The sequence below is a fragment of the Thunnus maccoyii genome, chromosome 2 (genome assembly GCF_910596095.1).
Source record: "Thunnus maccoyii chromosome 2, fThuMac1.1, whole genome shotgun sequence".
NCBI classification, from domain to species: Eukaryota; Metazoa; Chordata; class Actinopteri; order Scombriformes; family Scombridae; genus Thunnus; species Thunnus maccoyii.
The window spans coordinates 32,279,094-32,293,816 of NC_056534.1; the positions used below are offsets into that span (position 1 = coordinate 32,279,094).

The 14,723-nt window shown below is 39.3% G+C and overlaps 1 protein-coding gene and 1 long non-coding RNA gene across 4 annotated transcripts in view; both read right to left on the minus strand.

The window, feature by feature from the left end:
* Positions 1–624: 624 nt before the first annotated feature.
* The window catches only part of LOC121912272 (putative adhesion G protein-coupled receptor E4P), a 59,447-nt gene continuing 45,348 nt past the window's right edge, over positions 625–14,723 (minus strand). For 2 of the 3 annotated variants that reach the window (XM_042434474.1, XM_042434455.1), the window contains 12 exons: positions 8,237–8,280; positions 7,828–7,938; positions 7,575–7,728; positions 7,329–7,448; positions 7,024–7,226; positions 6,737–6,904; positions 5,568–5,762; positions 4,724–4,941; positions 4,425–4,583; positions 3,219–3,393; positions 2,948–3,049; positions 625–2,841 (listed from right to left, as the gene is read on the minus strand). In XM_042434474.1, coding sequence (XP_042290408.1) covers positions 2,800–2,841; positions 2,948–3,049; positions 3,219–3,393; positions 4,425–4,583; positions 4,724–4,941; positions 5,568–5,762; positions 6,737–6,904; positions 7,024–7,226; positions 7,329–7,448; positions 7,575–7,728; positions 7,828–7,938; positions 8,237–8,280 — 1,691 coding nt within the window. In that variant the 3' untranslated portion in view covers positions 625–2,799. The remainder of the gene's footprint in view (positions 2,842–2,947; positions 3,050–3,218; positions 3,394–4,424; positions 4,584–4,723; positions 4,942–5,567; positions 5,763–6,736; positions 6,905–7,023; positions 7,227–7,328; positions 7,449–7,574; positions 7,729–7,827; positions 7,939–8,236; positions 8,281–14,723) is intronic. The other variant, XM_042434466.1, reaches the window with a different exon arrangement.
* On the minus strand, positions 10,068–14,545 carry LOC121912407. The gene is made up of 3 exons (XR_006100064.1): positions 14,211–14,545; positions 10,411–10,485; positions 10,068–10,260 (listed from the first exon to the last, which is right to left on the minus strand). It is a non-coding gene; the product is annotated as an uncharacterized LOC121912407 (long non-coding RNA).

Below are 14,723 nucleotides of genomic sequence, written 5' to 3' on the forward strand. Positions count from 1 at the left end.
TTATGCCAGCTGAATTTTTGTAGGGTGAAGGAAATTTTATTTGATGTACTGTATTGGGTAGTTTAAAGCTCCCCTGCAGACATGTTTGAAGACATATAAAATACTTTGAATGATAATTTGTGTGTGACATGTTTTTTTTTCCCCCCACAAGAAAGTTCAATTACCTCCTTAAAAATCCTTAAAATGGCATCTCCTCTTCCTCCTCCCTCATTAAAAATCCAAAATCTTTAAATATGCAAATATTGTTCATTTCAAAAGTTTAAATGCTGGATACAAGATGTCTCGTACTTCACTGTAAAGTGTATGTGAACTGGAGGCTTCAAGTTTCCATATAACATATCATGCTCATAAGTACACTCCTTAAAATCAAATTTTCAGTAAACACAGAGAAACGTTCCTCCCTCAGCAGATGAATCAAGTGTCAAACTTTGCACATACATCATTCTGCACAGTGAAGCTCAAACATCCAAGGACATCTATCTATCTATCTATCTATCTATCTATCTATCTATCTATCTATCTATCTATCTATCCTATAGTTTAGATACAATAGGTGCACTACTTTACTATATACAGTAAGTCCCCTGCTGGAGACTAATGCGGATAAACCACACACTTTACAAATTCTTAAGATGAAGTTGAAGCTTTAATAAAATTTGTGTTGCATATTCTTTAAAGATAACAGTACCGAACAACGTACAACAAAACAAAGTAGAAAAATAGCTTCATATACTTTCAAACTAGAAAATCTACAATATATTCTAATGATAAGATTCTTACATTCACAAGATGCTGCACAATTCATGTAGCTTTTTCACATAAAAATACATTTTGCAATGCATGAATAAAAGGTATCAACAGTCACAAAAAAAAGTTCTGCCACACTTGGAATGAAAGAACAATATAGTTGTTAAAACCAACACATACATGGCCTTAAACAGGATCTCACATGAGAAAGGGAGCAATTTAAATATAAACAAACAGCATAGGACAAAACCATTCACATAAAAAGACAGATATGAAATCCAAAATGTCTTCTTTTTTTCTCTGAAGATCAATGTCGCTGACGTGATCTGATCAATTTCTATAAAATATAAAAATATATCATTGATAGCTCTATTACAGCAAGGAAACTGTTCAGGTTCTTAAGTAAGACTGATTCTCAAGTCTTCTTGATTATTCCAAGCACCATGCTGGATTATCATTTTTAAACAGGAAAAGTGCAATAAAATAAACAAACTCCAGACTATATAACTCCCATTAAGCCTCATCATACCGGCTAAAGTTTTCATGACATCACAGGGATGTGAAAGCTTACAGCAATAACGTGTGGAGGTGCAGGCTAACTGCTATAATAAGGACATAATGACAAAATGGAATTTTATTCCACAAACATAATTTGACTGCAGGAAGCTGCAGGCTTATCAGAAGGGTGGATCTGTTTTTGTGTATCTCCCAAAGCAATCCTTTTGGACCAGATTTGTTGTTTCCTTGAACAATTTGAAGAATTAAAAAAATGTAACATACACCAGTAAAAAAAGGTACAGCTCAATTTGAAACCAAGACAGATTCTTCAAAAATAGCCACAAGTGATTGAAAAAAAGCAAAACACTAATTTTGTTTCATATCAAGAAACAACAGACATAAATTCCCTGCATGTCCACATGGGGTTTGTTGGAACATGAAGAGAGCCTCAGAGGCACTTCATGAGTAATTTGCATCATCAGTCCTTTGTTTCTTTCCCAAAACATACTGTTAAAAACAGTACACAGACACAGATATTTTCTATTCACTACAAACACCACAAAAGCACATCTACCCTTATTTTTACACAAAACATTCATATAAAATACAGCACGAGCTGTTTGCTCTTGCTTTAAACATGAAGAGCTCATAGATTCATATAGCCTACATAATGTGGGCTTTATAGTCTGCACTTTGAAATAAATAGTCTATATCACTTTTAATCACTCCAAAGGCAATACAGCTTATATTATGTTTATGATATGTTCTGGATGAACCAATAATCTACTGAAATATCTTCACTTTCACTTACAGAGTTCTTGAATAAACACTTTTAACTGCTGGGTACTTCTTGCCCGCCATAACAATAATAACACATTCATAGGATTTCTTTAGGCCAAAATAAAAATTCAGTCATTATCGATACAACTTCACTGAAGAACATTACCAGTGATGAAAATCAGCAAAATAATGAGGTAAATGCAAGACTTTCTCACCCATCATGCAATTGATTGGCAGATGCTGCTGCTCATATTGTCGGAATTGTCTTTTGAGTTGCAAAAACATATATGTGGTCTCATTAACTTCGATAGGATGAGAAAGGCCTGTGACCCTTTATGGTCGGGCAACACCTACTTGCTGCTCCTCATTACAGGTTGCAAATGTTGATGAGAGTTGAGTAGATCAAACAAAGAGTGATGCTTTCTTCTCAAATTGAGTTCTGGGGAGGTCAAACTCTCAAAAAGAGAAAACTTATGATAATAAACATAATTGTTCATTTGTGCATCACATACTAGTTTCGTTTTTTTTCTTCTTTTTAATCAACTCACAACACCTTTGATTTCTCCTATGAGCCCTTGGAGGGGTACTAGCCCCCAGGTTGGGAACCACTGGTTTAATGGTACAACAGAAACAGAGTTTAATTCATAAAGGTGAATTAATAATGACTGGATTTTTATTTAAAGTGATCCAAAACTTTAAAATCAGGACTTGCCTGTCCCAGATTTGCTAAAGTGTGATAGTCTGTCTTTGGGGTAGAATAAGAGATTTAGCTCTTCATATTTGGGATTCTCCGGTGTGCTGTCCACTCTGAGAACCCTAAATGAACAGAAACAACACGTGTTAAGAAATTGAGTAAGACAATGTTTGTAAGGAAGAGTATTTGTGGCTGAGACAGAGGGAAGAGATATCACTGTGTTCTTACTCGTGACTGACTACTGGAGGGATTGGTACTGCTGAGGTCGGAGTATCTCTTCTTCTGTGGTGTGCAGATACAGGAGAGGAAATAGGCATACTCCTCTCTAACCTGCAGAGGGCAGCAGAACATCAGGAAAAAATCCACAGCTGGCAACCCTCATGTCAGTGCAATCCTCCATCTTTGTTTCACACTTTCTCTTTTAGTTGTGTTTTTATCTACTGTGTTAATCCCTCCATTAACCGCATGCACACACACATGCACAACCACTGTTTCCTACCTGTTTAGACAGCAGGCAGTGCATGACAAAAATCAGTGCTCCCTGCAGGCTGTTGAGGATAGTAAAGAGGTATGCTGCCACTGTTGTACCGATGCCCTCTTCAAACAGAAAGGCCCCAAACACCCACATCAGACCCAGTATACACAACTGGGCAATAGCTGTCACTGTGAAAGCCCTGCAGAAGAAGAGGGGGAGGGGTGGGAGTGGGATCAAAGAAAGGGCAACAGATACAGAGAGAAAGAAAGATTAGCATGAGCACTAACACGTGGATGACTCAGTTACAGCATTATCTGGAAAACCCCTGAGGAGTCACAAAGGAAGAGAAAGGGGACGGGTGCTTGAGCCATTTCCCATCAGTTTACTGTTTATTGAAAGCTGGTGGAGATATAAAAGTGAAAGGCAACAGATAAATATGAAAGAAGAGCTTAAAGAAAAAGTCCGTGCTTAGAAACACTATTTTAAAACCGTCCTCCCGCAACATGCATTGCATGTATTCTGTGATGTAACCTTCTTAGTCCTATGAACAACTGGCGAAGCACTAAAACATTAGCAGGGATCAGATTTCGATTTCAGTCACCCAGAATCCAATCACTTTTCAACAGTTTTACTGACAATTTATCAATCAGGCAGAGAGAAATCCATCAGAAATGTGGAAGAGATACAAATTTCTCCACTGACAAAACAACCATAAATCCTTTGATTATAATCTAATGCAGCGATGAAAGATGTTGCTTTCTTCATGCTCGCATGCATTTGGCAAAATAGGTTCACACTTCCAATTCTCTGGAATAAATGGAACATCACTAATTGATAAACCAGTGCATCCAAGGATGATTTTTTCTCCATTAAATCTCAGATGTGTTTTGCAGCTGGAGACATACAGTGCTGTGTATAAATGCACAGAGTGGAGTAAAAAATGAGCATACTTCAGATAGAGGGGGTTGAGGGAAAGGCCCCTCAGTAGCACTGCATTAGAGACCAGAGTCAGTACTATGAAAACATTTTCTACATTTTTTCCACACAAAACTCTCACATTGTTCTCATCTGTGCAATTCTCAGTTCCCAAAGCGGCCCCCTTTGACCCAAGTACGTTTTAACTCAGCTTTTGTGCAATGCATTAGATGTGTGTGACATTACTCCACACATTACAACAGCCAAAGTCACATCGTTACGCACACATGCATACAAGCAGGCACACAGACTGACTTAATTTTGTTAAGTGTGGAGAGGTCTGGGTTGAGGCTGGTGAACTTCTGGGCGAGCTTCCAGACGGTGATGATGAAAAAGAAGACGTTGAGGAAGATGATGCAGCACACGGGGCCGAAGAAACTCCAGATGAAGCCGTCTGTCAGTGACAGCCAGCAGCTACAGTTAGGAGGAAGGAAACAAGTGCATGACAGGGTTTTCTTCACAACATCAAGATAGGTAACAGAATTTCTCTGTAATCCGCCGATGTGCAATCACAAGCAAATGCAAAACATTTCATCTTTTCTCCACCCACTTACTGCTCCTTAGTGCCGTAGCCCTTGGGATTAACGATGGCCGATATGATGACGATAACAAGGGGTGTCCCATAACCAGCGATGAATAAGTATAGGGGCCGAATGGTGGCATTGAACACCAGGACCACCATGCGGTACAGCTGCACCCCTTCCAGCAGCATCCACATAAACACTCCCAAGAAGAAGATATGGAGCATTGCTGCAACAAACCTGCAGCCGCCCTGCAATACAACATAAACATGTGAGAAAAGTAAGTTTGGAGGGAAGTAGAGGAATGAAATGTCTCATGCTGTCTTTACATGGACTGCAGTAAACTTTGAATAAGATATTCCCATGTAAATATAATGTTCTGATGATAATGACCGTAATAAGATTATTAAATGAGTACATCAGCAATTTGTTATTGCGCTTCCTTAAGGTTTGTGGATTAACAAGATGACATTGAAGCTGCACAGGAAGAGATATCCTGACTTTAATTCCGCAGTATAGGTCAAGCTCTATAAAACACTACATCCTACATTTCCTATAATGACACTTTCTCTGAACTGAAGATTGAACTGTTTTCATAGTCTAAGCAGTAGTCCTCATGACGAGTAAAGGGAACATCATGTTTAAAATCAGTGGAGCGCCCCTTTTAATATAGCAGAGATCCTCTGATGTTGTGCTGTGAAGGGTGGCTCTTTCATTAATAACTGGGCTCTGCTATGTAGTGTGTAAACAGGAAGATGAGTGGAATAGTTCAGCCCATGTAAACATTTTAATGAAAATGCTGTCTTGTTAAGCATACGGTCAACAGTTGGATTACTGCAGTCCATGCTAAAGTCGCTGTTTGCTTGGACGAACATACCACAGGTTCGGTTTTCGAAATGCCAGCCAGAAAGATGAGGTCAGCCACGAAGAGGCAGACACAGAGGTGCAAGTGGATGGTGGTGCGTGTCCCTTGTATGGAGCGGCAGAACTTGAACGTCAGGATGCACAGTACCAGGCACAGCAGGGACATGGTCAGCCCTATCTTTGTTATCAGTATGAGCGCAAAGGGATGCTAGAAGAGATGACATGTCAGACCTTAAGGTGTGTAATCATTTACAGCATAATGTGTGTGTTGTTTTCTTTGGAAGGGAGTAGTTCTGAACACAAAACTGCTGTACGGACTGACATTATGCTCATGGCTGTGAAGCCTTATTAAAGTTCTGGGGAATAGAAAAAAATTCCCCCTCAATTAGAAATGGTGATATAGTTAACTCACTGTTCCATAGAGACATATTGGATTCATACTTTCAACACAACTGAACCCTTTGGCCTCAATTCACTTAAATGTGTCATGCTTCCTCTAAATCATGATATATGGATGTTTTGGAACAGGCACATTTTGTGCTTGATTTCATGTAACTCGAAGATATAAGTGTATTCTTGTTTTTCTGTCTTGTTTTTAATGTATGGGTATGGCACCTGGACATTGACTCTGGCAATCCCCACCCCTGTATCTATTATCCAATAGGGTTGATTTCTTGTTCCACCCTCTACCCAGTGACAAATATACACCTGTCCTAGGTTGACTATATATGTGTTTGCCTTATGCCTTTGTCCTCCTTTACTAAGTATTGTTGAAACGATGGCCTGTTTGCATTATAAAAAGCAGGAAATCAATCAGTGTTGTCCAATCAAGCTAACTCTGGCCGCCATTTGTTGCAGGGAAGGTGGTGTACAGTCAGTTTTTCACAGCTTTTTTGCTGTGCTCAAAAATGTGGTTGATGGGAGCAGTGAAACTGCAAAGTTTCAGAAAGATTAATGCATCTTTAAAGCACACGAGAATCTGCAAAAGGGCAAAATGAAATTAAACAAGTGACACTTTTTCATTTGTTTCCAGTGAAAAAGATTGTTTCGATGATTTCTTTGGATGTTAAGACATAAAAGCAATTTTCTCAGTGGAGAGTATCAATAAAATTCAAACATTAAACATCATGGGGAAATTAATATTTCATTTAGGTTTTTATGATGTGTGTGTCTGTTTCTTACCGTCATGGGATAGAGGGCCATAAGCACAGCAAAGCTGCTCAGATGTTCACATGTACACACAGTGTGTGTGGCATTGGTTTGTTGTTGATGGCAACCCTCTTTGGACCAGGCCCCTCTGTCATTCCAGTATGCACAGATGTATTCCACCTCAAAGGACTCCGCTGTCTCCTAATACACCAAAATAAAACCCATATAGTCTTTATCTCTTTATATTCCATACAATGTACATACTGTACATTAGAGGAAGTGACACAACATTGAAATGAATGTAGGACAGGCAGGAGTACGTTTAGATGTCTGAGTGTGATGTTCACAGGGCTGCTCAGGTTCTGAGTGGACGGGTTGGAGACCACAACAGACACAACTTTAGAGGAGATCTTGAAGGAGGAGGCATTTTTGGCATTTTTTTCATGTCCTTTGAGCTCCTCAAAGGAGTTGTTAACAGATTTCTCAAGGTTCTTGTAGGTCAACAATGCAGCCAGAGCAAAGCCTATAAAGACAATTAGAAATATGATGGTAATTAGTGATATATTATTTAATACATTATTGATACATGACTCATTTGTCAGAAGAAAAGAGAGGAAGAGTTTACCAGGATATGTTCCCGTCCCAGCTGCTGTTGTCCAGTCAGTGTCGAGACGAGCATTTTCATTGGTCAGAAGGATTGGTCCAGTGGGTTGAGTCTTTCCCCTCTGAACTGCAATCTTTGCACCTACTCAAACAAATAACAAATTTCATATAATAATCTCCCCCTGCACAGATAATGTTAATTCCAAAATATGTCCTATTTTTATTTATTAAACTCTATATATTATCATCCAGGGAAAAGGCCTGTTACCTATCTCAGTGGTCTCCATCTCAGTAATGCTGTCTTTGAGCTGTGGACCAATGTGCCTAATGGACTCCTCCACCGTTTGGAGAAAACCACTCACGTCTTCCCTGTGGTTCAGGTGACCAGGGGACAGGATGTCCTCGATGGCTGTGAGAAGTTTCTGTCCATGTTGCAGGACACAGAAGGGGGAAATTGACAATACTGTGTGTTTATGTGCAAGAATGTGTGTGTGTTTGTATTTTGTATTGGCTTTTCTGACCTCCAGTAGCGCGTCTCCATCAGTCTTCCCCTCACTAGCATTGTGTGGGTTAGACAGAGCCAAACAGCTGTCTCTCATCATGGATGAAATGTCTTCCAGGCCTTTAAGAGACTGAGAGACAGATACAGACAGTGAGAGAGAGAATAATGAGACTATTCAGTATTTACTAAAGTTCATATATACCAAACTCTACAGGGCTGCAGGGTGTAAATAAAGGAAATTGCCCTTTCTGAAATGTTCTTTAGCAAGACACTGGAGGGTGCTGTACTATAACTGACCCTGAACTAAGACCTGCATGGGACAAGTACAAAAATAAATCCTGCATAAAAACTTTACACATTTTGTTTATTTATGATTGTTGCAGTGCATTCATTATGCTAATAATTCGGTATCTAAACATGTGTTTTACCTGTGCAAGGCTGCTGTTGGGTTGGAAGGTTTCACAGTCAAGCTCTAAATGGAAAAAAGGTGAAACATCAGATGATCATCATGCAAGACACTAAACACACATGAGTGACAGAGTTTGACACTTCACTGTGTAGCGTGAGAGAAGGAGTTCTGATAAAATCTACACAGCAAAGCAGCAGCACTGAACAGATACTCTATTCTTTATCTTGCAAGACATACACCACAGATTATCTGGAATCCGATGCAACACACACAATAACATAAAAGCAGGGTGAGCATTCACATCAACACCAACGAAGAAGAAGAAACTGGGGCTGAAAAAATTGCAAGTAGTGCAAGATTCAGTGAACAAACAGTTCTATATGCATATGAGGAATATGAGGATATTGAAGCCATTGGATGCATAGTTAATTTGAAAGTAAGGAAGTAATGGCAATGGAGGGGGGCGTGTATGCATACACTCACCTGAGCATGGAGTCCTTTCATTGCCATAGTGGGTGTATCCTTCTGGACACATGCACCAGTAACTCCCATCAATGTTCTTACAAGTCCCTTTTATTCCACAAAGGTATTCTTTTTTCATTTCAGCTTTTTTGCATTCATCTATGTCTGCGAGAGGATAAAAAAACAGAGACATAAGAAATGACGGACATTCCTCAATGATTTCGATGAGAATAGTATGAAATCTTAAGATTGCAGGGATTGCTGTAGCCCATGATGGAACGAACATCTCTGCAATGTAAGCAGGGGTACGGCCGTGTCAGTCTTAATGTCAGTAGTGTTGTGAGATGTCTTGCATTTCAAGTTAGTTAAGAGCTGTAATTGGAGCTGGCAGGAGGCAAGAGGAGGTGGCTTTGTGGTTAAGGCCAGACTACATGGAATTATAATATATGATGAAACGTAATGTCTATGACCTCTTTTAAGATCAGCTCGCTCAGGATGGGCAGTTTTTAATTTTGGAAATATTCCTTATGTTTTGGAAACAAGCCAGTACACATTTACTTCATCCCCTGCAAGTGAATTCACTGATCTCTTGCAGGGTCAATCAATTTGCGGCCTTTTAAATCCTGGTGTGTCCAGGGCCACTAGAGTGGATTTTCTATTTAAAAGCCCAACATCGGTCCACTCTCACAGGTGTAGTGTGGGTGTACAGAGCTACTTGATTGACACCTGCCTCTCTCTCTTGTCATTTTTGTGGCATCTGTTGGGGTGAGTCGACTTACATCTTGATCATTCTGGTGAGTATATTGTTTTATAATTTCAGCAAAGTTTCATCACAGCTCCAGTCAACTTCAACCTGAGAAATGTGGACACAAAAAAGTAGACACTACTCACCTATGCAGTGTTTGAGGTTATTGGTGGGATTAGTGTACCCAGAATGGCAGGTGCAGTTGTAGCTCCCCAGCAGGTTATTACAAACTGCCTTGTGACCGCAGATCTCTTTGTTATTGTAACACTCGTTAATGTCTGACAGAGGAACAAATGAAGGTGAGTGTTCAGACAAGAGAGAAACTCTGACACTGGTCCCATACACTAACACTCACACTCACCTTTGCACTGTCCATCTCCCGTTGTGAAGTTAACTTTGTTTTTAGTATTTGCAAACCCATCCTCACACTGACAGTAGAAACTGCCATCTGTGTTGTTGCACACTGCGTGTTTCCCACACAGTTCCTCGTTTTCATCACACTCATTTATATCTGTAGATTTGGATACAAATACATAAATCAAAGATAATATAATTATAGTGATGAATCTTACACATCAATACACAATAGAACATAATATTTACTGTGACAGTGTCTTACATTCTTGTAAAAACTTAATTTAAAGCGATCTCTGTTAGCTCTTTTTCTTCTCACACTCCTGTTCACCATGATCACCAGTCTGTGGTTATATCATTGCTGCCAATGCGGTGTAATTATTTCTGCTGGTTGCTTGAAATTGTGGTGATCTAAAAATTTGAACCTCATCTACTGTTGTTTTCATTGTAATCCAGTCTTGATATGAGCAGTGCTTAAACGCCTAAAATGGAAAAATGAATTGGAATGTCAAAAAAGGCTGCTTTTCCTGCTAAACTCCAATAAGAGGTATTGCATAATGGGAGCAACACTTCTTTCTGAGAGTGACAGTGGAGAGGGGTGGTTAAAATCAAAAGTCATGGGAGATTATTACCTATACATTTTTTGCCGTTTTTGTTATAGCCATCTGGACACTGGGAGAAACATTCCCCCAGCATACACATTAAGCCTGTGGGGAAAGAGAGAGGCCATTTAGTTGCGTTTCACAGTTAAGGCAAAATCTTACAATGATGAGGAAGACACAATAAAGTAAACACTTAACACTTATCTAAAGGACACTACACCAAAAATAAATCGTTTTATTCAATTGAATTTTATTTATTTTTGTTTCTGCACCATAATACCACTCCTCCACCAGTGATCTATATGCTCAGTAAAGTTTCTCCACGACACACAGTAGCTAAAGACATTATCTCTATGTTGAAATATTGTCTCTTCAGGCTCCAAAATTTAGCATATTTACCAATTTATTGGAAAAGCTACGATTGTTTGGAACATTACATGGATCAACAACAGAAATGTGAATTATACTGAATTATACTTTAAAATATGTTTTGACTAATTTTGTACCATGCCTTTCAGTCACCGCTGGAATCCATTGTACAGTAACTGCTGTGACTTCAAGTTGACTTCATCTGCCATCCTCCAGTGGAGTAATTTTCTTTATCTTGTTGTGTTTTAACAAGAGTGTGAAGGTGAGACTATGTGTGTGTTTGTGAGGTGTCCATATGGGTAACATGTGTATGTGACTGATGGTGTAACTACTTGCAGCTGTAATCCTCTGTTCCTCTCTCAGACATCAACACGTACACAGAGAACAAGGATGTATGTCACAAAAATTTACTGCTTCATGTCTCCTTAAACCATCCCTTAGTAAAGCTAGTAAGTAAGATTAACTTGTGTGGCTTTTATAAAATATATTTTCATCAACAAAGTGTGTGGGGTGACATATAATTAAGGGGGAAGGCTTGTGGTCATAATTAGTAGTAGCTAGCTGTATGCCACATTTTGAATTACATGCATGTTCCTGATTGTGCAGTGTTATTTTGTTCTCTTCCACCCATGACTCCACCCCCTGTGCGCTACACACCAGAGCATGCACATGTCAGTCACATTTTGTGACTCATGAGTCGCTGGTAAGGCAGAAAACAGCGCCCCCACCCCACACATGGTGTGAAATACTCCCAGGTCCCTCTTCTGTGTTTCCCTCCATCACAATGAGCCCTCTGTTGCTCTGTGATGAAGCTGGAGCTCCCACAGCAACACCACTTCAGGAAGAACCAGACAGAGTTTGACAGTGATAGTGAGTGTGTATGACTGAGACTAACTTAATGACTCAATAACTGTGGGCAGAAACAAGGCCTGAAAATACACAAAGAGTAACTTTATGCTCTGCTCACAGCTGACTCGTTCACCAGTACACATTAACTGTCCTCTCTGTATGTCTCTTCTGTCTCACATGTCTTTATAAGCTGTTTTGTTCTGTCTCTTTCTCTTTCTGTTGCATGTAGCCATTATGTCTGGACCTGATAGTGAGGAGAAGTGATAAATACAGACAAAGCTTTTTCCCAATGATTTGTTTCATTTTTGCATACTTCTGTCTTTCTGTGCGTTGCGTCTTTTCTGTTCACATATGAGTATGCATGGCGTAAGAGTGACTGCAATTGCTCATAATCCCAAGACTTCATTTTACTCTGTTCAAAAGTTAGCTGAGACTGACTAACTAATGCTGGTCAGTCACATGTTAACCAACACCTGACCTTCGAAAAGACAGAACTGAAATAGTGATTACATTTCTTAGTAAACAACAAAATTACAATGAAGATTTTAATAAAAGCAAATCATAGAGGGGCTCCAATTTATTATCCAACATCCTCATAACATGTGAACAGAGACTCAAGCATAGGTCATGAGCAACTGCTCTTCTAAAAAAAAAACATCTTTGGACTCAGTACTGTTTTTAAGGTCATAAATCAAGGATTAGCTCTTCTGAAGAAAAACATCAACAGTTCTGTTCCCACAGAAACATGTTTACAAACTTAGATGGCATTACCCAGGAACTGCTGGACTATTTTGAGCAAAAATATTATTGAGACTTTTGATAGTATAATTTTAATTATCATCATCCTCTTGTATTCTCAAGTGGGCTTCCTTCAGACAATAGCCAACTTCTTATTTGTTAACATCCAAAAATATATTGCAACAAAACATAAAAGATGTAAATACAACATTTACATATTGTAAAGATGTTATGGCTAACAAGTTAACAAACGGTTGCCTCGTTATAGATCAATCAGACAACACCAACTCCTGAGGGAAATATTTTACTCTTTCGCTGCTTAAAAGACTAGTGTGTAGGATTTAGTGGCATCTAGTGGTGAAGTTATAGATTGCAACCGAATGAATACCCCAACCCTCACCCTCCCCTTCCAAGCGTGTAGGAGAACCTACAGTGGCTGTGAAATTCACAAAAAACACAAAAGGAAAGGATTCAGGTTTGTCCATTCTGGGCTTTTGTAGAAACATGGTGGTGCAACATGGTGGGCTCCGTGGAAGAGGACCCGCTCCCTATGTAGATATAAAGGGCTCATTCTAAGGTAACAAAAACACAATGATTCTTATTTTCATGGGATTAAACACTTATTAAAACATACTTATGTATATTATCATTACCATTTCTGCCAAGTCTGTTCCACTAGATGTTACTAAATCTCACACACTGGTCCTTCAATGCTCCACTACGTTTACCAGCTAGTTTCTAACTCTGTGTCGTTTGGTGCTGGGCAGGTAGCATGCAGTGGGCTTTATCAGTATTTTTGCTGAAAACAGCTGACTGCTGCTGCTGCATGAAACAACAGTGAGAGAGAACCAAAACAGTAAAGTCATGGGCCGTAAAACCAAAACAATAAGCTGAAAGACGCTATAAAGCTCTGTAGAGCGGAGGGGAACTTCAGAGTCATGTGATAATTATCTGTGGCTTCGTAACAGAGATTTCAGGCACCATTACAAATATATAGTTTTTATAGGCTATATAACATATACTGTAGTTAAATGTTATTTGATAGTGCAGTAACACAAGTATCGTCTGGATATGACATATATGTACCATACACAGTGTTACACATGTCTTAATAATAAGGTGAAGTAAAAATACGCAAACCGTTATATGAGGTTACTCACTGCAGCCTAAAATTGTGTAACCAGTACAGGATAAATATTTATAGCAGTGGTGAGCTTCTAAAATTTGCCTAACAGATGTATGAACCACAAAAACCACCACTCAACTAAGGTTTGTGCTTTTTGAGGCAAAACTTATAGGTTCCTCTTCTGCTGAGTTACCATGTGTCATTAGACCTCTAAACAGTACCTCAGCTCATTCAGGCTCAGTCAGAGTTTGGGTTTATTTTACTTCGACAGCCTGATGATCTGACTGACCCGATCAGTGCTGCAGCATCAGTTCTTACTACACTGTCTGACTGAGCCCACACACCACAGCGGCAAACACAGCTGGACAGCTGTGTAGCGCTCACTCTCTGGTCTCTGGTCGTTAATATTTGCTTATGTATTAAGAATTTAAGGTTTCTAAAAATGCCATCCCATCTGGCCTCATTTTTATAAGTCATGACTACTGTTAATAGTTGTCAGTGGATGAGCCTCCTCAAAAGTGAGAAACTCAGAAATTGAGGCTACTAAAGAAATAAACTCAACCAGTTTTACTATAGCTGCCACATAATCCTAAAAAGCTGTGTGTCTAATTGAAGCAAAAAGTAAATCGAGGAGTTAAAAAATTTCAAAACTCCCCTGTACTTTTTTTTTTTTTCCAACCTGAACATACCCACCCAGTCACACACTCACACACACACACACACATTGTGCTCTCATTGATAGACTTACCCAGGATAAGTAGCGCCTTCCCAGGCCCCATGTCAAACTATATCCCCGTACAGCTGATGACTTTATCAAAACTATGAATTAAATGTAAATCTGATTGATGTCCTGTAATAAAATTTTGGGTCCTCTCATAAAGTTAAAGAAATAAAAAGTATTGTTCAGACTTCTCAGAAGGAATCACAGTCCAAGGTCCATGAAATCCACAAGGTTTGAGACACAAAAAAAGAACGCTAAAAAGATAAATCCTTTCTGTGGAGGGTGATTCTGTATGTGGCAGGCAAAATAAGTGTGAACCTTCACCAGCTTTCCTCCTCTCTCAGATTCAGACTCTCAATCTGAGTACGCCCCTTTCTCTCTCTCTCTCTCTCTCTCTCTCTCTTTTCCTCCCACTCACTTATCTGTGCGTCCTTGTCTCTCTCTCACGTCACTCTTTCTTGGTCTTTTTTTTTCACTCCATATCTTTCCGAGTGAACACATTTTTCACACTGGCACCGTATCACATTGCTTACACAAACC